Below are 26,461 nucleotides of genomic sequence, written 5' to 3' on the forward strand. Positions count from 1 at the left end.
TTGCGGACGCGCTAACGGCGAAGGAAGCAGATCAGGGCCTCCCCGCCCCGCCCCGCCCCGCCCCGCCCTCTTGTTGTCATGGAGACCAAGGACGCTCGGGCCGCCTCTTTTTCACGTGGCCGCCAGGGCGATGCGCGATGACGCAGCGCGTTCTGGGCGGGGCTAGACGCCGCGGGGGCTGCTGGGAGCAAGTGATTAGTAGCCAGACCAGGAAGTGGCGGGCGCAGTCCGGGCCGAGTCGTCGTTCGCGCGGCGCCGGCGGAGGCGGCGGCGGCTTCCGAAGTCCCTTCAGTGTCGTTGCCAGGGCTTAGCCTCCGACTGGAGGGTCGGCGCGGGGCGTGGGCCCGGGCGACTGGAGGCCGGAGGAGGAGCCCGAGGCGGCGGCCGGCCGGGAGCCGCGAGTCTTCGGCTGCTGTGACCGCTGAGGGTACGGGGGGCGCCGGGAGGGGGAGGCCCGGGGCGCGGGGCGAGGGGCGCCGGCAGGCCGGGAGTGGGGCGCGGGGCGAGGGGCGCCGCCGCTTCCCCGGGGACGAGCCTCTGTCGGTCCCGGGAGGCGGGGCCCGCGCTCCCCCACGCCGGCGTGGTCTCTTAGGCCGGAGGTGAACTGAGCAAACTTTTCGGGTAGGAAAGGAAAAAAAAAAAACCACCCCAGCTGTCCCCACGGCCTCCCGGTGTGCGTGTGCGGGAGCGGCGGAGGGGGGCGCGGGCCGGGGCCGGGGGGCCGCCTCCGGCCGCCTGGTGAAGACCTGCTTTGTGGGGATCCCCACTTCAGTCGCAGGAGGCGTTTTCGAAAGGTCGCGAGCCGATTTTCGGCCCCCTAAGTGGGAAGCAGCTGTTGCACCCCAGCTCCAGGTTACTCAAAGCGGAGCGCTCAGGTGCCCGGCGCGCCGGAAAGGAAGGGAAGGTGGGTGATGTGAGTTCCAGCCCGAGGGAAACGTGCCAGCTCTCCGGAGCTTTGGTGGTTCTCCCCCTCCCTCCCTGTCTCCCCCTCTCTTCCTCCCCCCCCCCCCGTCCCCCTTCTCTCCCTGCCCTCTCCCTCCCTCCCTCTCTCTCCCTCTCTTTCTGTAAGTGTAAAAACCACCTGGAAATATGTTCACTACCACACAGGTCAGAACTCAGTACAGATGCTGAGCAGCAGTTGAAAAGGAGAAGAAGCTAGGTGTAACTTTGGAGGAGAGAAATGGTTAACCCTCCCGCTCTATGTGCCAAAGTTGTAATGGGAGGGCAGAGAGAGGTCGCCTTTGTTTTAGAGACATTTACATTCCCGGTCTGGTGTCTGGCGGATTAGCTGTGTGGCCTTGACTGTATGTGTATACATCTGGGTTAACTGCAGAACAAGCAGCCCTCCCCCCCATATTTGTGGAGGTTTGTTAGTAAATGGTAAAGCTCACACAAATGTTATTCTAGTATATATTAGTTTGTCTGGATCTGATACAAAATAACATTATTACAGGCTTGGAGGAGGGACAGTGACAAGCTCATAAATGAGAAGGTGGAGGAAATAAACAGATTGTGAATTCCTAACACATTTCCTGTTTGTTACACCTTGTAAAGACAATCTGCCTTGCCTTTCCATAGTGCTTTTTTTTTTTTTTTGCCAGTCCTGGGCCTTGAACTCAGGGCCTGAGCACTGTCCCTGGCTTCCTTTTGCTCAAGGCTAGCACTCTGCCACTTGAGCCACAGCGCCACTTCCGGCTTTTTCCATATATATGGTGCTGAGGAATCGCACCCAGACCTTCATGTATAGGAGACCAGCACTTTACCACTAGGCCATATTCCCAGCCCCCCTGGCTTCTTTTTGCTCAAGGCTAGCACTCTACCACTTGAGCCACAGCGCCACTTCCAGCCTTTTCTGTTTATGTGGGTTTCATGCATGCTAGGCAAGCACTCTACCACTAAGCCACATTTCCAGCCCCCTCCACAGTGCTTTTTTTTTTTAACACATTAAATAAAGCTGTGCAAGTAACAAAAGCATAAATGCTGACTATGCAATGCTATTAGAGAATACGTGTTATTACTTTTTTTCCATTTCTTTATTGTCAAAGTGATGTACAGAGGGGTTACAGTTTCATATGTAAGGCAGTGTGTACATTTCTTATTTCTTATCCAACTTGTCCCCCATAAGTTGGCCAGTTGGTTTACACCATGTAGTTTTGTAAGTATTGCTGTTGCATTGGTTTGTTTTTTTTTTTTATCATTTGTCTCTTGATATTGGTATTCCCTTTCCCTTCCCCAGTTCCAATACATGTATATACAATATCCAGGGAACCAAAATCAGTTACAGTGATACCAGGGGTAAAACCACAGGAAAGAAAAAAGAAAAAGGGCATAATTTCACATGGTATGTTGAAAATAACAATGATAAACCACTTGTTTCCATAACTTGGAGGTCATTTTGCTTAGCATCATCTTCTGTATTCATATGGACATAACTTATTGTTACTTTTTTGTTGTTTTCATATGTGTTATCTCACAGCATGTGTGCATGCCTGCAACAGCCTATCTGACTTCTAAATTGCCCTAGCAATCCACAGTCCTCTAAATTGTGTCACCATTTTGTTTTGGATCAAGTTGATTTAAAAGCAGTCTAGCCAGCTACATGGTTGTTAGGAAATTGAGAGAAAGCAGGCGAGTTAGCCTACATTAGTTTTACAAGGAAGGGTTTCAGCCATTCATTTCCACACGTGTTTACAATATATTCCAATCTCATCCCCTCTCTCCTGTTTTTTAAGCAAGGCCCTTAGCACATATTAAGCCTCTTGAAGGCGAGGACTTATTTTCCAAAACCTTTCTAAGTGCCTTACAAGCAAGACATTTATCACAGACTTGTGAAACTAATAAGGGTAGTATCATTAAAATGACATTGTTTTCTTAGAGTCCAGGTGGTAATACTTAGGATTTTATTTATTTATTTATTTATTTATTTATTTTTTGGCCAGTCCTGGGCCTTGGACTCAGGGCCTGGGCACTGTCCCTGGCTTCTTCCTGCTCAAGGCTAGCATTCTGCCACTTGAGCCACAGCGCCACTTCTGGCCGTTTTCTGTATATGTGGTGCTGGGGAATTGAACCCAGGGCCTCATGCATACGAGGCAAGCTCTCTTGCCACTAGGCCATATCCCCAGCCCCTACTTAGGATTTTTAAACTCTGAAAGCTATGTATAGATAATAGAAACAAATTTGGATTCTTTCCCTGGTAACCACTTGCTTCACTATACTTTTGTGTGTGTGCTTGCCAGTCCTAGGGCTTGAACCCAGGGCCTAGGCATGGTCCCTGAGCTTCTTCAGCTCAAGGCTAGCACTCTACCACTTGAGCCACAGCGCCACTTCCAGCCTTTTCTGAGTAGTTTATTGGAGAGAAGCGTCTCACTGGCTTTCCTGCCTGGTCTGGCTTCCAACCTCAGTCCTCAGAGCTCAGCCTCCTGAGTAGCTAAGATGATAGGTGTGCGCTTCCACCAACCACAGCCATCTTCACTATGCTCTTAAGATACCCAGCAGCAGCTCCCAATTCACCTTCATATGGCGAAGGCCGACTTCTGTCCTCCCTGCAGCCTGGTGATAAACTGTGATGCTAGTAGTTAGGTATAGTCACTGCATGTCAGTTTGTGATAGGAGTTTGTGTCAGGTGTAATCCATTTGAAGTCAGGGAATATCTGTACAACAATCTTTTCTTCCCAGTTTAACAGTCCTAATTAACATTGTCGGGTTCACTCAGGAATCTAGAGCTTTTCCTAGACCACCCTCTCTTTCCTTGCAAGGACCTAGGGAGAAGGAAAGGGAAAGGAAGGTTTTTAGATTCTTTGTTGTTGTTGCCAGTCCTGGGCCTTGGACTCGGCCTGAGCACTGTCCCTGGCTTCTTTTTGCTCAAGGCTAGCATTCTGCCACTTGAGCCACAGCGCCACTTCTGGCCATTTTCTATGTATGTGGTGCTGGGGAATCAAACCCAGGGCTTCATGTATACGAAGCCAGTGCTCTTGCCACTAGGCCATATCCCCAGCCCCTTAGATTCTTTTTTGTTCTTGTTGTTGCCAGTCCTGGGCCTTGGACTCAGGGCCTGAGCACTGTCCCTGGCTTCTTTTTGCACAAGGTTAGCACTGTCACTTGAGCCACGCCGCCACTCTGGCCATTTTCTATATATGTGGCACTGAGGAATGGAACCCAGGGCTTCATGTATACAAGGCAAGAACTCTTGCCACTAGGCCATATTCCCAGCCCTTTAGATTTTTTGGTCTGTTGTGGGGCTTGAATTCAGGACCCGGCACCACCCCTGAGCCTCTTCTGTGCTCAAGGCTAGTGCTCAACCAATTGAGCCCAGCACCACTTAGTGTTTTTGATCTCACAGGGATCTTTTAGCCCCGGCTGGCTTCGAATTGGGATCCTCAGCCTTCTGAGTAGCTAGGATTACAGGTAGCCTGGTGTTTTTAGATTCTTGTTGACCTTTTTCTGCATTGAAATTGCTCAGAATTGTAGTTTTAGAACTGGGAAGAAAAGTGTGGAGGTTTAGTTCTACCTCCTTCAAATCAGTTTTCTAATTTTTTGGTAGCTCTATATACATCTTTGGTTTTTTTCGGTGTTTTTTCCTTCTTGTCTTGGAGTTTGAATCTGGCCTCACATTTGAGCAATGACCCTCAGGCTTTTTTTGTTTTGTTTTGAGATAAGGTCTTTTGATTTTTGCACTAGTGATCCTTGACTACAGTTCTCCCACCTCACCTGTGCCTGCACACTGTTTTGTTAAAGTAGGGTCTTGTTCACTTTTCCACTGGCTGACCTTGAACTATGCCCAGTTCAGTAGCTATATATTTTGTTGGTCATGGGGCTTGAACACTGGGCCTGGGCATTGTCCCTGAGCTCTTTTGCTCGATGCTAGCGCTCTACTACTTGAGCCACAGCACCACTTCCAGTTTTCTGGTAGTTAATTGGAGATGAGTCTTATGGACTTTTCTGCCTGGGCTGGCTTTGAACTGAGATCTTCAGATATCAGCCTCCTGAGTACCTAGGATTGGAGTTGTGAGCCACTGGCACCTGGCTAGTAGCTATATTTTTTAAAAAGTGAAAACTGCTGAAATTTTAGTTTTTAACCTCGTATATTCAAAATGTCACGTTAATATACATGAATCCCTGGGTTCAATTCCCCAGCACCACATATATAGAAAATGGCCAGAAGTGGCGCTGTGGCTCAAGTGGCAGAGTGCTAGCCTTGAGCAAAAAGAAGCCAGGGACAGTGCTCAGGCCCTGAGTCCAAGGCCCAGGACTGGCCAAAAAACCCAAAATGTCAACGTTAAGTGTGTAATGTAAAATATCTTACTAGTAACTAAGAGTTTTGTATTAAGAGTTTGAACTCTGGTATATATTTTATACTTACCGTATATCGCATTCTAACTGCATTTCAGATGTCTGATGGGCACTTGGGACTAGTGGTTACTGTAGTAGACAGTATAGTTCTAGAGCTTTTGGAAATGATTCTGTTTTGTCTACCACTGTAACGTAGTAACTTGGCAGATAATAAGGGAATAAAGACACATGCTACAAAGCTAATCATAGAAAGGTAGATTTATTTGGGACGTAGCTTGCTGAAGTGTTTGAATTTGGCATCTAGGGTTGGGTACCTAAATCTATATTAAAAATGCTCATTTTTGTCTTTGCAGCATTATGGATCCAAGTTTATTGAGAGAACGGGAGCTGTTTAAGAAACGAGCCCTTTCCACTCCGGTGGTAGAAAAACGGCCATTACCCTCTGATTCATCATCCTCAAAGAAGAAGAAAGCAAAGGTAGAACATGGAGGGGCATCCGGATCCAAACAGAGTTCTGGTTAGTGGACTGTTTCATACTTCAAAACGTTTCTTCTTTTCAACAGTGAGTTCCTTTTTCAGTTCAACATTCATGATTTTAGACACTTTCTGAAATGTGAGTTATGGAATGAGAAGGATTTAAGCCCTAAAGATGTTAGGTCATTATCTCTAACATCGCCTCAGGAGTCTTTTTAACTCCTATTTCCCTCTTTTGTGTTCTTGTTTTGTTTTTGTTGCCAGTCCTGGGGCTTGAACTCAGGGCCTGAGCACTGTCTCTGGCTTCTTTTTGCTCAAGGCTAGCACTCTGCCACTTGAGCCACAGCGCCACTGCTGGCTTTTTCTATATATGTGATGCTGAGGAATTGAACCCAGGGCTTCATGTGTACGAGGCAAGCACTTTACCACTAGGCCATATTCCCAGCCCCTGTTTCCCTCTTTATTTCTTCCTACTTTAACCCTGTAATATTAAAATAAAATCCCTGCTAAAACTTAAAAAACAAAAAAAAAGAACCAAAAAGACTTTGCTGGGTGCCAGTGGCTCATGCCTGTAATCCTAGCTACTCATGATCTGAGGATCATGGTTTGAAGCCTGCCTGGGCAGGAAAGTCCATGAGACTCCAAAAAAGCTGGCAGTATCATTGTGGCTTAAGTGGAGTGCTAACATTGAGCAGAACAGCTCCAGGACAGGGCTAAGGCTCTGAGTTCAAGTCCTATGGCTGGTACACACACAAAAGACTTCATTGAGGTTTCATTTACATATCGTACAGTTCACTTATTTCAAGTGTATAATATGTTTAACTGTAGAGATGTGCAATTATTACTACATTCTAGTTTTAGAACATTTTCATGCTGATGTGTTCTAGTCTTGGATAACCAATAATTACTCTGTGTCTTTTCTGGAAAATTCTTATACATTGAATTGTATAAGTGGTCATTTTGTGTCTGGCTTTCACCCCTTCCTCACCCATTACTGAGATTTGAACTCAGGACTTATTAATAGATGCATTAGGTTTATCTCTAATCCCAGTGGCCTTTACATTAAATTAACTCATAGTAAATATTAACATCTCCTTTTCCTCAGGATTGCATCCAGGACATTGTACAAGCTAGACAAGCATTCTGCTGAGTTATATCTTCTGACCTAAAAACGTTTTTTTGCGTTGGCAGTATTGAAGTGGGAACTGAGGGCCTTTTGCTTGCTAGGCTGGCACTCTACACCTGAGCAACACTTCCAGCCATGTTTTTGTGTTAGTTATTATTACTATTTTTGTCAGTTTTGGGGCTTGAACTCTGGGCCTAGACTCGCTGTCCCTGAGCTCTTCAGCTCAATGCTAGTGCTCTACCACATCCAGTTCTCTGGTGATTAATTGGAGATTTGAGTCTCAAGGACTTTTCTGCCCAGGCTGGCTTTGAACCGTGATCCTCAGATCTCAGTGTCCTGAGTAGGTAGGATTACTGACGTGAACCACCAGTGCCTGGCGAGCAAACTTTTCTGCCCAGGATGGCTTTGAGTCATGGTCTTTTGGATTTCAGCCTCCTGGGTAGCTTGAAATTATAGGCATTAACTGCAAGCACTTAGCTAGGAGTGTCATTTCAGGCCTTAGTATAGTGGTTAAGTAGTGCTTAGCTTTGTTCATGGGGAATATATCAGCCCTTGGATTTATTTTTATTTTTTGCTGGATTAGAGAAAGTCTCATGGACTTTCCTACCCCAACTAACTGGCTTTGAACTTTGATTCTCACATCTCAGCCTCCTGAGTAGCTTGGCTTACTGGCATGAGCCATGGACACCTGGCCCACTTGAGAGTTGTTTTTTTTATCCTGGAGCTTGAACTCTGCCTGGGCCCTGAGCTCTTTGAGCCACAGCATCACTTTTGGTTTTCTGGTGTTAACTGGAGATTAAGAGTCTCACAGAATTTCAGCCCAGGCTGGCTTTAAACTGTGATCCTCAGATCTCAGCCGCCTAAGCACCAGTGCCCAACTTTTTGGGGGCGGGCGAGGGGACCTTTTTCATATTAATCCTACATGAAATTTACACAACACTAAAAGCATTGTCTTTGGGGCTGGGAATGTGGCTTTGTAGTAGAGTGCTTGCCTAGTGCACGTAGCCCAGAGTTCGATTCCTCAGTACCAAATAAACAGAAAAAGCCGGACGTGGCACTGTGGCTCATGTGGTAGAGTGCTAGCCTTTAGCTAAAGAAGCTCAGGGGCAGTGCCCAGACTGAGTTCAAGTTCCAGGTCTGGCAAAAAGCTGGTGAGCTGGTGTCTCACACATGAAATCCTAGCTACTCAGGAGTCTGAGATGTGAGGATCACAGTTTGACATTAGCTTAGACAGGAAAGTCTCTGAGAAACTTATTTCCAGTTAACCCTGAACTGGCACAAAAAACCCAAGTATATGTGTATATGTCTTTAGTAAATTAGAAAGTGTTTCTTTTGAATACATGGAGACATTTCTAAGTGGGAATAGTTTTCTCTGGATGTAGAAATAGGTTTAAGTAGTATTTTTGTTGTTTAGGTATAAATTATTTTAGCATCAGGAGCTGCACTTGTTTTCCAGTTTCCCTTTTACCACTCACTACTGAATCCTAAGAATCTTTAATTTTTTTAGTGTCACATGAAATAGATCGCTACATTCACATTTATGAAGTTTCACTGTATATTTAATGAAAGGGATGTACACAAAGTGCATACTTGTCTTTCACTTTTACTATAAATCTTAACCATTCAAAGTCAGAGTCAGCTTCATAATCAGGAAGTTTTTTCTCAGAGGATGTTAAAGGCTGTTGAGGGTTTTATTCGTCTTCTCTTGACTAGACCACTTCGGTTTCTCGTTTCCCAATGTTGCCCATCATGCTTCGCAGAGGGTTAGGTTCACTCTTGAGGTCCTTGACTGTTTTGTTTTTGGCACAGCAGCAGCAGTCAAGCACTTCATAAAGGAAAGCCAGCACCGCCAAGGACACCACAGTGAATATAAATAAAAGCAGGATGACAAAACAGGCAGTGTTCCAGTTATCATGAAATGGGTAGATTTTCTGAACTTGAAAACCAAGGTACTGATAAACAGATGTCGTGGTTTCATTCCAGTGATTAGAAGCCATTCTTAGGAGATTATATTCTTATTCTCTTTTGAATCTATAAAAAAAAAAAGCAGGGAATAAGTTTACGTAGGTGATGTGAATATTCTTTTTTTTTGGGGGGGGGTCCTCTGGTACCTGGTTTGCTGGGCTTGTATACTTGGATGGTGCGCTATCACTGGGCCCATGCCTCCAATCCAGCTTTTTGCTGGTTATTTTGGGGATGGAGTCTCCAGGAATTTTCTGCCCAGTTGGGCTTTGAACTATAATCATTAAGGTTTTAACCTTTGGTGTAACTAGGATTGTAGGCATGAGCCACTAGAACCCAGTGATGGATACTCTTACTGTGTAACAGAATTAATGAACAAACTGTATTTTTGAATTTTTTTGTATATTTATGCCAATTTTTTTTCCGGGGGGGGCGGTTGTCTTTTTTTTTTTTTTAATTGGTCAGTCATGGGGCTTGAACTCTGGACCTGGGCTCTGTCCCTGAGCTTTTTCGCTTGAGGCCACTTTGAGCCACATACCACTTCTGGTTTTCTGGTGATTAATTGGAAGTAAGAGTCTCATGACCTTTCCTTCCGGAGCTGGCCGGCTTTGAACTGTGATTCTCAGATCTCAGCCTCCTGAGTAGCTAGCATGACCGGCGTGAGCCACAGAGCCTGGCTGTGCCAAATGTCTAAGTGATACTCTAGTGTTTTTTTGTGCTGGTCCTGGGGCTTGAACTCAGGGTCTGGGTGCAGTTCCTGAGCTTTTGTAGTCAAAACTAGTGCTCTACCACTTGGGCCACAGCTCTACTTCCAGCTTTTTGGTGGTAAATTGGAGATAAAAGTGATAGATTTTTCCTGCTCAGGCTGGCTTTGTACCCTGGTAGCTAGCTCCTCTGATCTCAATCTCTTGAGTAGCTAGTATTATAGGCATGACCCACCAGTGCCTGGCTGGTATTCCAGTTGTTGTTGTTTTTTTAACACCAGTCCTGGCTGGGTCTTGAACCCAGGGCCTGAGCACTGTCCCTGGTTTCTTTTTGCTCAAGGCTAGCACTCTACCACTTGAGCCACAGCTCCACTTCTGGCTTTTCTGTTTATGTGGTGCTGAGGAATCGAACCCAGAGCCTCATACATGCTAGGCACTCTATAACTAGGCCACATTCCTAGCCTATTCTAGTTTTTTTATTTACTACTTGTTAGCTAAATATTTGTATTTAAGATTCATATTTAGAAATCAGTTGTGTACGAATGTAAATATAGCTAATGTGAGGAAACAAACATTGCGTGGTTTAAAACTTGACCAAGGCAGCTGATGGTCAGTGAGCTGTTATCTTGGCATTTGAAGGTTGTGTCTTTTAAACTGCTTCTGTAACGCTTTATCATTACTCTTGTGGCTTCTCAGCTTTGGTGTATTTCTGCCTTATTTCTACTCCTTTTAACTTACAGTGACAGGTAATCTGAGCCAGGAAATTGTGGCTAAATGAAAAATAGAGAAATCAAAGTCAAATGACAATTTTCAGAATAAGGATAAGATAAAATGACAATGACAATTTTCAGAATAAGGATAAGAAAATTTTAGGCCTTTTTTTTTTTTTTGCTAGTCCTGGGCTTGGACTCAGGGCCTGAGCACTGTCCCTGGCTTCTTTTGCTCAAGGCTAGCACTCTACCACTTGAGCCACAGCGCCACTTCCGGCTTTTTCTGTTTATGTGGTCTGAGGAATCGAACCCAGGGCAGGGCTTTATGCATGCAAGGCAAGCACTCTACCATGAAGCCCCTTTCCCAGCCCTGGGTTGTTTTTATGAAGAGCGCTTTCTCTTACTCTGGTGGTCCTGGCATTTGAACCGAGGGTCTCGTGCTTGCTTAGCAGGCAGACTGTGTGTATGTGTGCTCGCTGCAGTTTGCATGCTGGGGTGGATGTCAGGCTTGAACTTGGGGGCAGAGCTCCCTCAGGGTTTTGGGTTGTTTTTCTGCTCATGGCCAGCATTCTACCACTAGAGTATGATATTGCATGCCTGTAATCCCAGCTTTCAGGAGGCTAATAAGCTTGAGGCCAGCCCAGGGAAAGTTAATGATTTTTTTTTTTTTTTTTTTTTTTGGCCAGTCCTGGGCCTTGGACTTGGCCTGAGCACTGTCCCTGGCTTCTTCCTGCTCAAGGCTAGCACTCTGCCACTTGAGCCACAGCGCCGCTTCTGGCCGTTTTCTGTATATGTGGTGCTGGGGAATCGAACCTAGGGCCTCGTGTATCCGAGGCAGGCACTCTTGCCACTAGGCTATATCCCCAGCCCTAATGATTTTTTTTAATACCAAAAAAGAACAAGACAACAAAATCTCCCAAAGATTGTTGGCATCACTAGCTTGCAGATCTTCCTGTTGGGGACGGAGGTGTGGGACAGCACACGCTATGGCAGTGATTATTACTTGAGTTTGAATTTCAGGTCTTTTTGAAGAGTTGAGGCAATGAGGGATAGAACGAGTAGAACAGAAGAGCCAGAGGTCAATTCCCACTGTGTGGGCTGCAGGAAGAAGCTTGAAGGGCTGTAACCCTAGCTGTTGGGGAGGTAGTTGACTTCCTGCTAAGGCCTTTCAGGTGGTCTCTCTTAAATGTGGGGATTCCTTTAGTCTTTTCTCATAAACCTGGCATTACATGTAGCTGAAGAGAATGAGTAGGATAGGGAGAGCAAAGAGTCGGAAAGAGCAATTTCTCTCATATCTTTCAAATTAGTCGGTATTATTAATGAATTGAAAGTGTTACTTTGTTAACTCATACATCATTATAGATATTTCTAAGAAAAGTTAAAAGCTTCATCAGTGTTTAGCAGTAACTTCTAGGGTTTATTTCCACCACTTCCAAAAATGACCTATATAAATCTGCAATTTGTGCCTGATGAAATTTGCTCTCGGGCTGGGAATATGGCCTAGTGGCAAGAGTGCTCGCCTCGTATACATGAAGCCCTGGGTTCGATTCCTCAGCACCACATATATAGAAAAGGCCCTGAGTCCAAACCCTATGATTGCGCCCCCCCCCAAAAAAAAAAAGAAATTTTCTCTCAAGTTACTTTTAATTTATTATAAGAGGGCCTGTATTTGTGCTGGTCATGGAGCTTGAACTCAGGGCCTGGGTGCTGTCTCTGAGCTTTTTTGCTCAAGGCTAGTGCTCTACAACTTGAGATACACTCTACTTCTGGCTTTATTGTATTTATTGGAGATAAGAATCTCATTGACTTTCTTGCCCAGGCTGGCTTTTTTTTTTTTTTTTTCTTTGCCAGTCCTGGGCCTTGGACTCAGGGCCTGAGCACTGTCCCTGGCTTCTTTTTGCTTAAGGCTAGCACTCTGCCACTTGAGCCACAGCGACACTTCTGGCCGTTTTCCTTATATGTGGTGCTGGGGAATTGAACCCAGGGCTTCATGTATACGAAGCAAGCACTCTTGCCACTAGGCCATATCCCCAGCCCCCCAGGCTTGCTTTGAACCATGATTCTCATATCTCAGCCCTCCCGAGTAACCTTTACACTTTTGAGCCACCTGCACCTGGTTTGTTTTGACTTTGAAACTGGACAAAAATGTTAAAAGTCTCAATGTAAGTTACCTTTTCAAAATGAAATTTTAGAATTTCATTAAAGTTCTAAGAACATGTAAGGAATTTCATCCTTATTTTTGTTTGTTTTGTTTTGTTTTTTTTGGCCAGTCCTGGGCCTTGGACTCAGGGCCTGAGCACTGTCCCTGGCTTCTTCCCGCTCAAGGCTAGCACTCTGCCACTTGAGCCACAGCGCCACTTCTGGCCATTTTCTGTATATGTGGTGCTGAGGAATTGAACCCAGGGCCTCAAGTATACGAGGCAAGCACTCTTGCCACTAGGCCATATCCCCAGCCCTCATCCTTATTTTTGAGATACAAGTAAACTGCTTAAGATTTTTTTTGAGTCCCTTTTGACCCTAAAAAAAATAGAGATGGGTAGGAAAAGGAGTAGGCAGGAAGACACACTAGTTAAAGTAATGTATTTCCATACAGTTTAGATCGTGATATGTAGAGATAGGGAAAGATTAAGATGCAGTAAGTGACAGAAAAAAACAGGACCGTGTGTAACAGGAAGAATGAGAAATACCCTGATTGCTGTGTCTTGCACAGAAATCTTGAAAGGATCCACAGGAATGAGCTGGTGGGAAGAGTGTAGGCTCAAGGATGTGTAAGAATTCTCAATTTATATAGTGTTATATTCTTTTGTTGTCTGAGCCATATGAACGATTGCTTAACTAACTATAGGTGTGGCTTAAGTGGTAGAGGGCTTGCCTAGCAAGGTGAGGTCCTGGAGTTCAAAACTCCACTGACTACTGCCAAAGAAAGGAGTAGTGTTATTTAATTTTCAGTTTCCTTGCCTTGGGGCTCTTTTTTAGGAGTAGTACTTGGGTTTGAATTCTGGTGCTTCAAGCTTGCTAGGCTGGTGCTCTACCCTTTAAGCTGTGCCTGGGGCCCTTGCCTTCAAAAAGGTTTTTTTGTTTTATTTTTGTTTTTGGCCAATCCTGAGGCTTGAACTCAGTGCCTGGGCCCTGTCCCTGAGCTTCTTTTGCTTAGTAGCACTCTACCACTTGAGCCACAGCGCCACTTCTGGCCTTTTCTGGTTATGTGTACTGAGGAATGGAACCCAGGGCTTCATGAACGTTAGACAAACTACTGCTAAGCCACATTCCCAGCCCAATACATGAGTTTTAAAAAGATTAAATTTAATACTAATGAACATTATTATTATTATTATTATTATTATTATTATTATTATTATTATTTTGCCAGTCCTAGGCCCTAGCCTCAGGGCCTGAGCACTTTCCCTGGCTTCTTTTTGCTCAAGGCTAGCACTCTTCCGCTTGAGCCACAGCGCCACTTCTGGCCATTTTCTGTATATGTGGTGCTGGGGAATTGAACCCAGGGCTTCATGTATACAAGGCAAGCATTCTTGCCCCTAGGCCATATTCCTAGCCCTGAACATTAATTTGATTAGACTGTGTACTTGTGTGTGGTATTAGGGATCGAACCCAGGGCCTCCTGTGTGCTAGGCAAGCACTTTACCACTCTGCCACACTCCCTTTCTTAGACCTTGTATTTTATTCACAAATAAAATGCACAAATTATTCTGCTTATAGTAGTGACTATGTGATGCCAACGTCTGTGTCTCCAAAGGCATGTGTATGCTTTGTAAGTGGCAACTTAGGAAACGAGTATATTTGTCTTTATACTCTGTAAATTATGACTTTTTGCTACTTTGGTGTATACTAAAATTGGTGAGCACAGCAAATGTTCTTGCTTTCATTAGCTTTTGAGCACATCTGAGAAAAAAAAACCCTTATGACAGACTCATTTTCCACCTCAAGTTTAATGTATGTTATTTCAAAGTATAGAAGGCCTCTGGTGTTTTGTTTAAAATTTGGGGTAAAGACTACATTTTGGTGGATTGGGCTTACTTTACCTGGATATCTCCTGTTCTGAGACTTTTGTATGTGCATGCATGTGTGCGCATGCACATGCCACATCTGGGGTTTGAACTCAGGGCCTGGAAGCTGTTCCTGAGCTATTTTACCCAAGGCTGGCGCTCTCTCTCTCTCTCTCTCTCTCTCTCTCTCTCTCTCTCTCTCTCTCTCGCGCGCGCGCGCGCGCGCGCGCCACAGTTCGACTTCCAACTTTTGGGGGTAGTTAATTGGGAGATAAGAGTCTCAAGGACTTCACTGCCTGAGCTGGCTTTGAACCTTGATCCTCAGATCTCAGCCTCCTAAGTAGCTAGGATTACAGGTGTGAGCCACTGGCAACTGGCTGTGACTATACTTTTGACCATAGTATGTAAGTTTATAATTGAATGCTGTAAACATGCCTTGCAAAAAGCAAGAGAAAATAGTTGTTTTTTGTTTTTAAAGGGTAGAGGGCTGGGAATGTGGCTTAGTGCTAGAGTGCTTGTCTAGCATGCATGAAGGACCTGGTTTTGATTCCTCAGTAACCATACACAGAAAAAGCCAAAAGTGGTGCTGTGGCTTAAGTGGTAGAGTGCTAGCCTTGAACAAAAGTAGCTCAGGGACAGTGTCCTGGCCCTGAGTTCAAGGCCCAGGACTGGCCAAGAAAAGGGATGGAGTAAAAACAATTTTATATTTTTGTAGATTTTTCCCCCTTCAAAATTTTGTTACGGTGGACTGGGAAGTAACTTAGTGGTAGAGTGCTTGCCTTGCACGCATGAAGCCCTGGGTTTGATTCCTCAGTACCACATAAACTGAAAAAGCTGGAAGTGGAGCGCTGGCTCAAGTGGTAGGGTGCTATCCTTGAGCAAAAGGAAGCCAGAGATAATGCTCAGGTCCTGAGTTCAAGCCCCTGGATTGCCTCCCCTCCCCCGCCCCCCCCCCCCAATTAAAAATCATTATAGTAACAAGAAACTTGAAATTTAAAAATATATATATATTTATATGTATGTATTTTTAGCCAGTCCTGAGCTTTGGACTCAGGGCTTGAGCACTGTCCCTGACTTCTGTTTTGCTCAAGGCTAGCACTCTGCCACTTGAGCCACAGCACCACTTCTGGCCGTTTTCTGTATATGTGGTGCTGGGGAATTGAACCCAGGTCTTAATGTATGCGAGGCAAGCACTCTTGCCAGTAGGCCATATTCCCAGCCCGAAATAAAAAATATTTTAATGCATAAATTTTCACTGGTTATAAATGTATTTGCAGCACTAGGTATTGAACTCAGTGTTTTGAGCTTATTAGGCAGGCATTCTACTACATGATCCAGACCTATTCCGTTTGCTTTTTAAGCTTGTTTTTTTTTTTTTTTTTTTTTGCCAGTCCTGGGCCTTGAACTCAGGGCCTGAGCACTGTCCCTGGCTTCCTTTTGCTCAAAAAGCACTCTACCACTTGAGCCACAGCGCCACTTCTGGCTGTTTTCTGTATATGTGGTGCTGGGGAATTGAACCCAGGGCCTCATGTATACGAGGCAACCTCTCTTGCCACTAGGCCATATCCCCAGCCCTTTTTCAAGCTTGTTTTTCAGATAGCTACTAACAGGGACCCTTCTGATCCTCCAACCTCTGCTGCTTAAGCAGCTGGTTCACAGGAGTATACTATCATACCCAGCTAGCAGTGCATGCCTTTAATTTTGTGCTTTGGATGTCTTGCCTTCCTATTTTTCCTCCTATTTCAAAAGTTCTTATAGTGATAGGATTTGGAATTCTGGAGCGCTGACTCGCAGATCAGTAAAGAAAATTATGCCTTAGCTATAGTCATGCTAAAAACCCTTGAACTGAATTCCTTGATGATGCTGTTAAGCCTATCACTTGAAGTATGATTGATTATTATAGCTTTTAAATACAGAACAACTCACTCAATTCAAGCTCGAATTATTTGAGATGGGCTTTGCCTCTTAAGTTGGATTGGTAAAACTGATATCTCCATTTATGCTAATTGTAGATACCTTATCTGTGAAGTATTGTATGTTGTTTTATTTGATGAGGTTATTTCTTTGTTACTTGATCTTTTTGGGGGACGGGGCTCCCATATTTTGTATGGCAAGCAGGGATGGGTATGAGGGAGAGATATTCTACTTATGTTAGCTGAATGCTGAATTAGGAAACAGAACGGATATTAGGAAAACCAAACCAAAACTGTTTTAAAGATTACATATACTGAGCAGCAAAGTAAAGGGCAAAAGTTGAATCTTTAGGTAGGTCTGGACACAGTAAGTATCCTGGAGCCGTAGCACCTACTAATGATATTTTCATGCTCTAATACTATAAAATTAGAAATTTGGTCAGCAGCTGGTACTAATTTTTAATAGACACGAATGATTGCTCTGAGGCAGGAAATAAGCTAGAATTACCCTCCTTCCTTAATAAGTTTCTCTTAGAAAATTTTTATTTTAAATTTAGCTTATTAAAAAACTTACTTTGTATTTGTTCTCAGGATGAGTTTAAGAATAATTCAATCTTAAATGTAAATGATGTGATAAATAACATTCTGTGTCTTATCAAAAAATTAAATCTAGAAATATTTTCACTTAATAACAGCATGACTTGTATTTTGTATTAAGATAATCTGTGAGGAATTATTTTAATTAAAATGTAAGGGAAGTCTGAAGCTCTCTACTTACACTATAACTCACATAATGAAATATTTTATGGCCTTAATTTCATGTAAAAATAAAAATTTTGACTTCTTGACATTCTCAGTACCTGCAGCAAAGTCAAATAATGATATTGAACTATTTTCCTATATTTGTTAAAAAAATAAACTTTCTTATAACTGCTTTTTACCAGTCAATAAAATGTACACATTGAATCAGAAAGCTTTAGTCCAGGGTTTGCTTTGTGTGTAGATTTTTCTTTAAGAAAAATCCTTTGTTAAGCCAGATCGGACTGCTGAAATGAAATTGCTGGAGAAAATGAAATTAGCAGTAACCAGTTAACATCAAATGCTTTTGGTTTACTTAAGGTCTGTATATAGATCTAGTTCATACATAATTTAATGAATTTTCCATTAAGGCGCAGATGGTAAGATGGTATTATCAGATAGCACAAGGCAGCCTTCATATTTTCATAATAAAATGCTATCAAGCAATAGAATGAGTACATTGCTTTCTCATTTTATTTTTTTTAGCTTTTTAGTAGGAGTAAGGCTTTCTGTTGATTTCCATGGTAAAATATTTTCCCATGGCGTCATAGAATGTGGACTAGTGAATAAAAGAGATCATATAAACCTACCTCTTGTCTGGGAGGACGCTGTTGAAGCGATGGTATCGTCTGTTTGTGATGCAGTCTAGAGCACAGCCAAGATGGAGCTGCTATTGGTTGGATCACAATGCAGCTGACAGTTTCCTCTGCGCTCATTTGCATTAAGTCCTGCTACCCTGAGGAGTAAATCATTCATAAACTTGAATGGAGGTGTCTTGGGATATCAATTGTCAGCCCTTTCTCTTTCTTCTTTTCTTTTTCTTTTTTTTTTTTTTTGTCCTTACACTAAATTCCTACATGAGAATTTATGTTACTAACAAATTGGTGATTCTTTGTGTTGTAACTATCAAATTTGACATCCTTTTTTCACATCCTTCACTATTTCCATGCTAAGGCTGGAAGACATCATTAGAGGTAGTATGTAGGAAACGAGTCCAGGTTAATTAAGCAGCTTGACATTTCCCCCTGGAACTCATAAAATCTTGTAAATAATTTTTTTTCTTTCTTTCTTTTTGTCAATATTTACAAGTCTTGCCCTCTGTAATGATAATTTTCATATAGTTGTTGAGCTTAGAAGGAATTCTGAGGAAAAAGATTTTTCATTTGCCAACCTGTAAAAGAATTAGTTTATGCTACCTACATTTAAGAAAGTAGTCTATGACGTAGAAATCTGACACATTTTCAAGCTGTATTCTGATCATCAGGCTCTATTTGGGGGTGTGAGTCTTGATTTTAGCAGATGCATCAACTATGTACATGAAAATTTTTTAGGGTGTTATTTCAATTAATTTTCAAAGAAGAAAATAACTTTGGGATTTTGAATATGCCCTTGAAAAGTAATCACAGTTATAACATTGCCAGAAATTATTACCCCCTGTTAAATTATGAGTGGAAAAAAAAAGTGGTCTATGAAATTTTTAAATGGCAAGGTCATCTCCCTTGATTGTTCAGTAATAGAATATTTTTTTTTGTCAGTGATAGGGATTGAACTTGGAGCCTGGGCACTGTCTCTGAGCTTTTTTCACTGAAGTATATAGTACTCTACCACTTTGAGTCATGGTGCCACTTGCGGTTTTCTGGTGGTTAATTGGAGATAAGGGTTTCATAGACTTTCCTGCCTGGGCTGGCTTTGAACTGTGATCCTCAGAGCTCAGCCTCCTGAGTAGCTAGGATTATAGGTGTGAGCCACCAGCTCTTGGTTAGAATGTTTTAAGTTATAGTGTATTGTTTTGAGTTTGGTCTAAACAGAATCGACATTTTTAATTAGGAGAGTAGCTGCTAAAACAGCTGGGTAAATTTTTGCTGTGTAGACTATTTAAATCATAATTTGATAATAGTTTCTCTGGCCATAAACATGGAAATATCTTTATTGACTCTGGGTGGCATTGAATTAGGAACTGAGAATCCTGTGGTAAGCAAAACTGTATGGTTCATAATTTTCTTTATTTTTTTATTTTTATTTTTATTTTTTTGGCAATCCTGTGGCTTGACCTCTGGGCCTGGAGCTTAGGGACAGATCCCTAAGCTCAAGGCCAACATTTTTTGTTTCGTTTTGTTTTGTTTTTGCAACGGCTGGGGCTTGAACTCAGGGCCTGAGCACTGTCCCTGGCTTCTTTTTTTGCTCAAGGCTAACACTCTACCACTTGAGCCACAGCGCCACTTACGCCTTTTTCTATATATGTGGTGCTGAGGAATTGAACCCAGGGCTTCATGTATACAAGGCAAGCGCTTTTCCACTAGGCCATATTCCCAGCCCCAAGGCTAGCACTTTTTATCACTTGAGCCATAGCACTACCACTTCCAACTTTTTCTGTGATTTCTAATTGGCAATAAGAGTCTCTCAGTCATTCGTGTCCCTGGCTGGCTTTGAGCCTCAGTTCTCAGATCTCAGCCTCCTGAGTAGCTAGGAGTGAAGTGTGAGCCCGTAGTGCCCAGCTTGGTGTTTGTCCTTAATACACTTTAGTCTACTTCTTTTCATAGTCTTCCCAGTAAGTTGTTTATATGTAGCATAGGATATACACATATATAATACACACACATATAGCTTATCTCCTCTCTGTAGCTCTCTCTCTCTACCTCTCTCTCTCTACACACACACACACACACACACACACACACACACACACACACACTACTTTTTTTGGGGGGGCCAGTCCTGGGGCTAGAACTCAGGGCCTGAGCACGATCACCTGGCTTCCTTTTGCATGAGCCTAGCACTCTACCACTTGAGCCACAGCGCCACTTCTGGTGCTTTTTTCTGTGTATGTGGTGCTGGGGAATCGAACCCAGGGCTTCATGCATGCTAGGCAAGCACTGTATTGCTAAGCCACATTCCCAGCCCAAGCTTAATATTTTTTAACTAAATTAAAACAAGGAAACAGTAGGTTCAACCCCCTTTTTACTCTCTATAACCAGTATTTAGTGGGTTTTATGTTAAATCACAATAGCTAGTATACTTGGATCACATTTACTCCTCAGTATCTTCTCCCTCTTCTTGCTCAGCCCTCCTCCCCCCACAGTCCTCCTTTGATGTTTATACCCTGTTATCACTACCACTTGGCTCTGGTTTGGGTTTCTGCAGATGAGTGCAAACACGCAATATTTGCCCTTTTGAGCTCGGCTCGCTCAACATGATCTCTAGTCCCATTCATTCCCTGCATAATAGTCCTCATTCTGTGTTTGTGCTACAATTTCTTTATTCATTGGTTGCTGTGATAACCATGGGTGTGCATGTATCTCTCCTATGTGTTAACACTTCTTAGGGTACATGCCCAAAACTATTGGGGGGGTCATAAGGTAGGCTGTTTTTAGCTTTTTGAGGAACTCTCATGCTGACTTACTTATTGCCAGTCCTGGGGTTTGGACTCCAGGCCTGGGCACCGTTCCTGAGCTTCTTTTTGCTCAAGGCTAGCACTCTACCACTTGAGCCACAGCGCCTCTTCTGGCTTTTTCTGTGTATGCGGTGCTGAGGAATTGAACTCAGGGCTTCGTGCATGCCAGGCAAGCACTCTACCACTAAGCCACATTCCCAGCCCTTTCATGCTGATTTCTATAGTAGCTGCACTAATTTAATATTCTTACTGTTAGCACATAGGGTTCTTTTTTTGTGTTTCTCCCAAATCATCACCAGCACTTTCTTTTCATGGCTGACCTAGGCCTTGAACTCAGGACCAGTGTGCTCTCCTTTATAGCTGATACTAGGAGATGGTGCTTTACCATGTAAGCTTACAGCTCCGCTTCTGCTTCCAGTTTCTGCTGGTTAATTGGAGATGCAACTACTTTTCTGCTCCAGCTGGCTTTGAATGGAGACTCTGAGATCTCAGCCTCCTATATAGTTAGGATTACATGTATGCACCTAATCCTATCTGTGCCTGGCTTAGTTTTCTGATTGCCATTCTGACTGGAGGGAAATTGAGTCATTGTAGTTTTGATTTTTATTTCTTTTATGGCAAAGGGTGTTGAACAGTTTCCCATGTATTTATTAGCTGTTTATATTTCTGAGAACTTTATTAATTGGCGTATTGTATTGGTTAATTTTATGAACTCTGTATTACAAATATTAATCACTTATCTGATGAATAGCTTGCAAAGATATTTTGATATTCTGGATTGTCTCTTCATTCTGGTGGTTGTTTCCTTCTCTCTGCAAAAAACTGTATAATTTGTTGTAGCCCCATTTGTCAATTCTTGTTCTTATTTCCTGAGCTATTGGTTTTTTTTTTTTTTGTTGTTTTTTTTTTTTTTTTGGCCAGTCCTGGGCCTTGGACTCAGGGCCTGAGCACTGTCCCTGGCTTCTTTCCGCTCAAGGCTAGCACTCTGCCACTTGAGCCACAGCGCCGCTTCTGGCCGTTTTCTGCGTATGTGGTGCTGGGGAATCGAACCTAGGGCCTCGTGTATCCGAGGCAGGCACTCTTGCCACTAGGCTATATCCCCAGCCCCTTTCCTGAGCTATTGGAGTCCTGTTCAGAAAAGGCCTGTGTCTTCCAGTGTTTGTCTTATGGGTGTTTTTTTGAATAATTTATTGTCAGAGTGCTGTACAGAGGGGTTACAGTTTCATACTGTCCTCTGTTTTCCTGTAGCTTTCCCAGTCTCAGATCCCACATTAAGATCTTGGATCCAGAGCTGGGAGTGCAGCTCACAGGAGGCAAGTGCCTGCCTGCTAGGCTCTGATTTCAAAGGCCGGTGCTGCCCCCCCACCCCCTGCATCCCTGAGAAATCTGCAGTTCATTTTGCATTGTTTTTTGTACAGGGTGGAGATTAGGGGTCTAATGTCAGTCTTCTGTTGGAAACTGGATATATGGAGGCCCAGTTTTCACAGCACCACTTGTTGAAGAGGTTGTCTTTTTTCCAACCTATAGTCTTTGTCAAAAATCAGGTGTCTCTAGCATCATGGGCTTGTTTTTAGGTCTCCTATTGGACCACTTGTTTTTGTGCCAGTCCCATGCTGTTTTTGTTACTATAGTATTTGAAGTCTGGTATTGTGAAACCTCTGGCATTGCTCTTTTTTTGCTCAGGATTACTTTTGCTATTCTGGATCTTTAATGTTTCCATGTGAACTTCAGGATTGATTTTTCTACTTCTGTGAAGGATAACTAATCTAATGGGGATTGCTTTGAGTCTGTAGATTGCTTTTCACCTCCATTTTTTTCTTTTTCTTTCTTTTTTGCCAGTCCTGGGGTTTGGACTCAGGGCCTGACCACTGTCTCTGGCTTCTTTTTTGCGCAAGGCTAGCACTCTACCACTTGAGCCACAGCGCCACTTGGGGCTTTTTCTATATATGTGGTGCTGAGGAATCGAACCCAGGGCTTCATGTACACGAGGCAAGCACTCTACCACTAGGTCAAATTCCCAGCCCCACAAAACACCTTTTCTGTAGGATTTTTAGAAGGGAATAAATGTGAAAATCACTTGACATGATGCTTGACAGGTGATAATGTCAATGAGTGTTAACTGTTTCCACGTGTCATGAGTGCCTAGAGGGGATTGAACCATGGAGGTAATAATCATATTGAAATAGTAAATGCAGAGGCTGGGAATGTGGCTTGGTAGAGTGCTTGCCTAGCATACATGAAGCCCTGAGTTCGATTCCTCAGTATTGCGTAAACAGAAGATGCTGGAAGTGGCTCTAGGCTCAAGTGGTGGAGCGCTAGCCTTGAGCAAAGAAGCTCAGGGACAGTGTCCAGGCCCTGCGTTTAAGCCCCACAGCTGCCCCCCAACACCCCCCCACCCCCCCAAAAAAAAGTACAGAAGTACTAGGCTGGGTTCTGATGGCTTAAGGCTGTAATCCTACTCAGGAGGTTGAGAACTGAGGGTCATGGTTTGACATCAGCTTGGGCACAAAAGTCCATGAGACTTTTATCTCCAGCTAGCCACCCTAAAACCTGAAGTGGTGTTGTGGCTCCAAGCAGGGACAGCACTCAGATCCTGAGTTCAAGTCCCATGACCACCCCCTCCCCAGAAAAAAAAAAAAAAAGCTACGTGCACGTACTCATACAAAATGATGAGCTCTGCAAGACATGGAAACAAGTGGATTTTTAAATTTTATTTTCTCCTTTGTCAGTTTTCGATTTCTGTACCTTTTATATGTAAGTTTATCTCTTTTGGGGAGGGTAAGGGAACACAAAAATGGTGGGACAGAGTGTGAACCAATGCAGCAATGATACTAGATAGAGATGATGTTAACAATGAACTATACAACTTGTGGGGAAAGGGGAGGGGTAACTGGGAAAAATGAGGGAAGAGATGACACTGTTAAAATAAGTGTATGATGGGCCAGAAGTTTAGCCTAGTGGTAGCGTGCTTGCCTAGCATGCACTAAGCCCTGGATTCAATTCCTTGGTACCACATACACAGAAAAAAGCCGGAAGTAATGCTGTGGTAGAGTGCTACCCTTGAGCAAAAAGAGCTCAAGGACAGTGCCGAGGCCATGAGTTCAAGCCCCAGGACTGGCCAAAAGCAAAAACAAAAAACAACGAAAACAAACATTACCAGCTTCCTTCATGAAATAGTAACAGCTTTTGGTAGGGCAATGTTAATATTACTGTTACTTTAAGGAACACTGTGGACTTCTACATGCCAGATAAGCTACTTGTCAAATAACAATAAAGTTATTTTTAAGGGATGATTGTACACGGAGTTTTCATTTTTGTTTCAAGAAAGCATATTTAATAAATAATTCTTCTCAAAGGAGTATTACGTTAACATCTTTTAGCTGTACTTTTGGATCTCTGACAATTGTTACATTTGAGTTGTGGTTGTTCTGATGTAATCCTTTGTTTAAATGATTATTACCAAGCTGATGGCAGAGACTGGCCCCCTCCTTCCTTTATGTAACCTCTCTGGGGGTTAGCCACATGAGCACTTGATGAAATCTGATCTCATGGCTTGCTAATAGAATCTGTACTTCTGAGATGTTTTTCTAGAATTTGTGATGGGAGATCTATATATTGATATATTGTGTGTGACTGTTGTCACCCAGTTGATGACATTAGGCCTAGGGTTTCTGTCTGTAATGGTCAGATGTTCTGAAATAATCTTCCATAAAGATTTCTGAGGCTGTGAATGTGGCCTAGTGGTAGATTGCTCGCCTTGCATGCATGAAGCCCTGGGTTTGATTCCTCAGCACCACATACACAGAAAAAGCCAGAGGTGTGTGCCATGCCTCAAGAGGTAAAGTGCTAATCTTGAGCAAACGAAGCCAGGGACAGTGCTCAGCCCTGAGTCCAAGCCCCAGGACTGCCAAAAAAAAATGTTATTTTCCATAAGGGGATATTATTCATTGGTAGAACACTTGCCTAATGTGTTCAGGCCCTGGATTTGATCTCCTGCACACACACAGACCAACTATTTTAATACTTGTATGTGTGGAGGGGTGCTAGAGGTTGAATTCGGGTCCTTGTGCATCATGTTGGGTAGCTGCTCCAACATCAAGCTACATCCCCTGGTCTATTACATGTATGTATTTTTGTGGTGGTACTGGGGGTTCACCTCAAGGTCTCTTGTGTTGTTAGGCAGACTCACTACCATTTGAGTCATTCGCTCAACTCATTTTTGCTTTCGCTGTTTGGGCATTTTGGAATAGGGCCTCATGCTTTGCCTGGATCACAGTTCTCCCCTGTGTTTCTCATGCAGCTGAGAGGACAGGTGAACCACAGCGCTAAAACCACGGCGCTCCTCATCGTGCCTTCTTAAGTAGTTAGGATTGCATTGTGAGCTGTCCCACACAGCTTCCCAGGCAAGATTTCAATGCTCTGTTTGTATGTCATTTCTGAACTTAGAACATTGACAGCTTAATATGCTTACAAAGACTTTTGTGGTCTTCACCAAGATTTTACAGCATAGAATTCGGGAAAAAATTTAAACAAAAGATTTTACCAGAGTTAAAATCATTTTCTTCATTGCTTAAAAGTCATAATAATGCAAAGCTACTGTTTTTTGAACTTCATTTCCAGATCATAGCAATGGATCATTTAATTTGAAAGCTCTGTCTGGAAGCTCTGGATATAAGTTTGGTGTACTTGCTAAGATCGTGAATTACATGAAAGTAAGTAACAACTCAGCTAACAACAATCTTCTTAAGTTTTTGGCAAAAGAAGGGGATTGGAATTTTAAAAAATGTATACAAATTTACATTTTTATTTACCTGTTGAAATTTATCAAAATTTGCATTTTCAGTATGCATAGTTTAAAAATGTATGGCCCCTACATCTTCTTTTTCCTTCTTTTTTTTCCCATTTCTGTATTGTCAAAGTGATGTACAGAGGGGATACAGTTTCATAAGGCAGAGTGTGTACATTTCTTATGGCACCTATATCTTAAAATGAAAAAGCATTACAGCAGTTGATGTGCTTAATTTATATTACTTAAAGTATGTAATTGAAGTCTACCATGTAACTTAAAGAATGCACCCAGGTGGTTGATACATTACCTTTTAATTTGTTAGTCACTTGTGGCAACGCCGCTGAACTACATTCCTAGCCCTTAGGATTCTGATTCTCTCATTCCTTTTTGGCGTTTCTGGGGTTTGAACTCAGTATTGTGCTTGCTGTCCAGGATAGGGTCTTATTAACATTTTCCCCTGGGTTGTCCCCAATGTGCGATACTCTGTCTCTACCTCTAGCAGAATGAAACATGTCCATTCCTGGCTATTTTATGGCTTTTTGTAGTTTGATAATAGCTCATTTACTTTGTACAGAATAACTGTATTTTTATTTTTATTTTATTTTTGCCAGTCCTGGGCCCTGGCCTCAGGGCCTGAGCACTGTCCCTGGCTTTGTTTTGCTCAAGGCTAGCACTCTGCCACTTGAGCCACAGCGCCACTTCCGGCTTTTTCTATATATGTGATGCTGAGGAATTGAACCCAGGGCTTCATGTATACAAGGCGAGCACTCTTGCCACTAGGCCATATTCCCAGCCCATAACTGTACTTTTGAATGTACTACCTCTCCCTTTTTCCCTTCTCCAGCTCTTTTTTTTTTGGCCAGTCCTGGGCCTTGAACTCAGGGCCTGAGCACTGTCCCTGGCTTCGTTTTGCTCAAGGCTAGCACTCTGCCACTAGAGCCACAGTGCCACTTCTGGCCATTTTCTGTACATGTGGTGCTGGGGAATCGAACTCAGTGCCTCATGTATACGAGGCAAGCTCTCTTGCCACTAGGCCATATCCCCAGCCCCCTTCAGCTCTTTTTGCTTGTTTTTTTTTTTTTGTTTTTTTTTTTTGTTTTCTTTTTTGGTTGGTCATGGGGCTTGAACTCAGGGCCTGAGTACTGTCCCTGGCTTATTTTTTTGCTCAAGGCTAGCACTCTGCCACTTGAGCCACAGCGCCACTTCTGGCTTTTTTCTGTGTATGCGGTGCTGAGGAATGGAACCCAGGGCTTCATGTATGCTAGGCAAGCACTCTACCACTAAGCCACATTCCTATCCCC

General features: G+C 43.3%; 2 protein-coding genes across 2 annotated transcripts in view; one reads left to right on the plus strand and one right to left on the minus strand.

Annotated features, from left to right (window-relative positions):
- Positions 1 to 275: 275 nt before the first annotated feature.
- Positions 276 to 26,461, plus strand: part of Gtf2e2 (general transcription factor IIE subunit 2) — a 38,508-nt gene continuing 12,322 nt past the window's right edge. Inside the window, exons 1-3 of the mRNA XM_048330545.1 lie at positions 276 to 427; positions 5,643 to 5,806; positions 24,992 to 25,083. Of these exons, the coding sequence (XP_048186502.1) occupies positions 5,647 to 5,806; positions 24,992 to 25,083 (252 nt within the window). The 5' untranslated portion in view covers positions 276 to 427; positions 5,643 to 5,646. The remainder of the gene's footprint in view (positions 428 to 5,642; positions 5,807 to 24,991; positions 25,084 to 26,461) is intronic.
- Positions 8,424 to 18,174, minus strand: Smim18 (small integral membrane protein 18). Its single transcript, XM_048330549.1, has 2 exons — positions 17,571 to 18,174; positions 8,424 to 8,920 (listed from the first exon to the last, which is right to left on the minus strand). Exon 2 carries the CDS (start codon positions 8,884 to 8,886, stop codon positions 8,599 to 8,601), a length of 288 nt encoding a protein of 95 aa, XP_048186506.1. The 5' UTR covers positions 8,887 to 8,920; positions 17,571 to 18,174; the 3' UTR covers positions 8,424 to 8,598.

This window comes from Perognathus longimembris, chromosome 21, assembly GCF_023159225.1.
Source record: "Perognathus longimembris pacificus isolate PPM17 chromosome 21, ASM2315922v1, whole genome shotgun sequence".
Classification (NCBI taxonomy): Eukaryota; Metazoa; Chordata; class Mammalia; order Rodentia; family Heteromyidae; genus Perognathus; species Perognathus longimembris.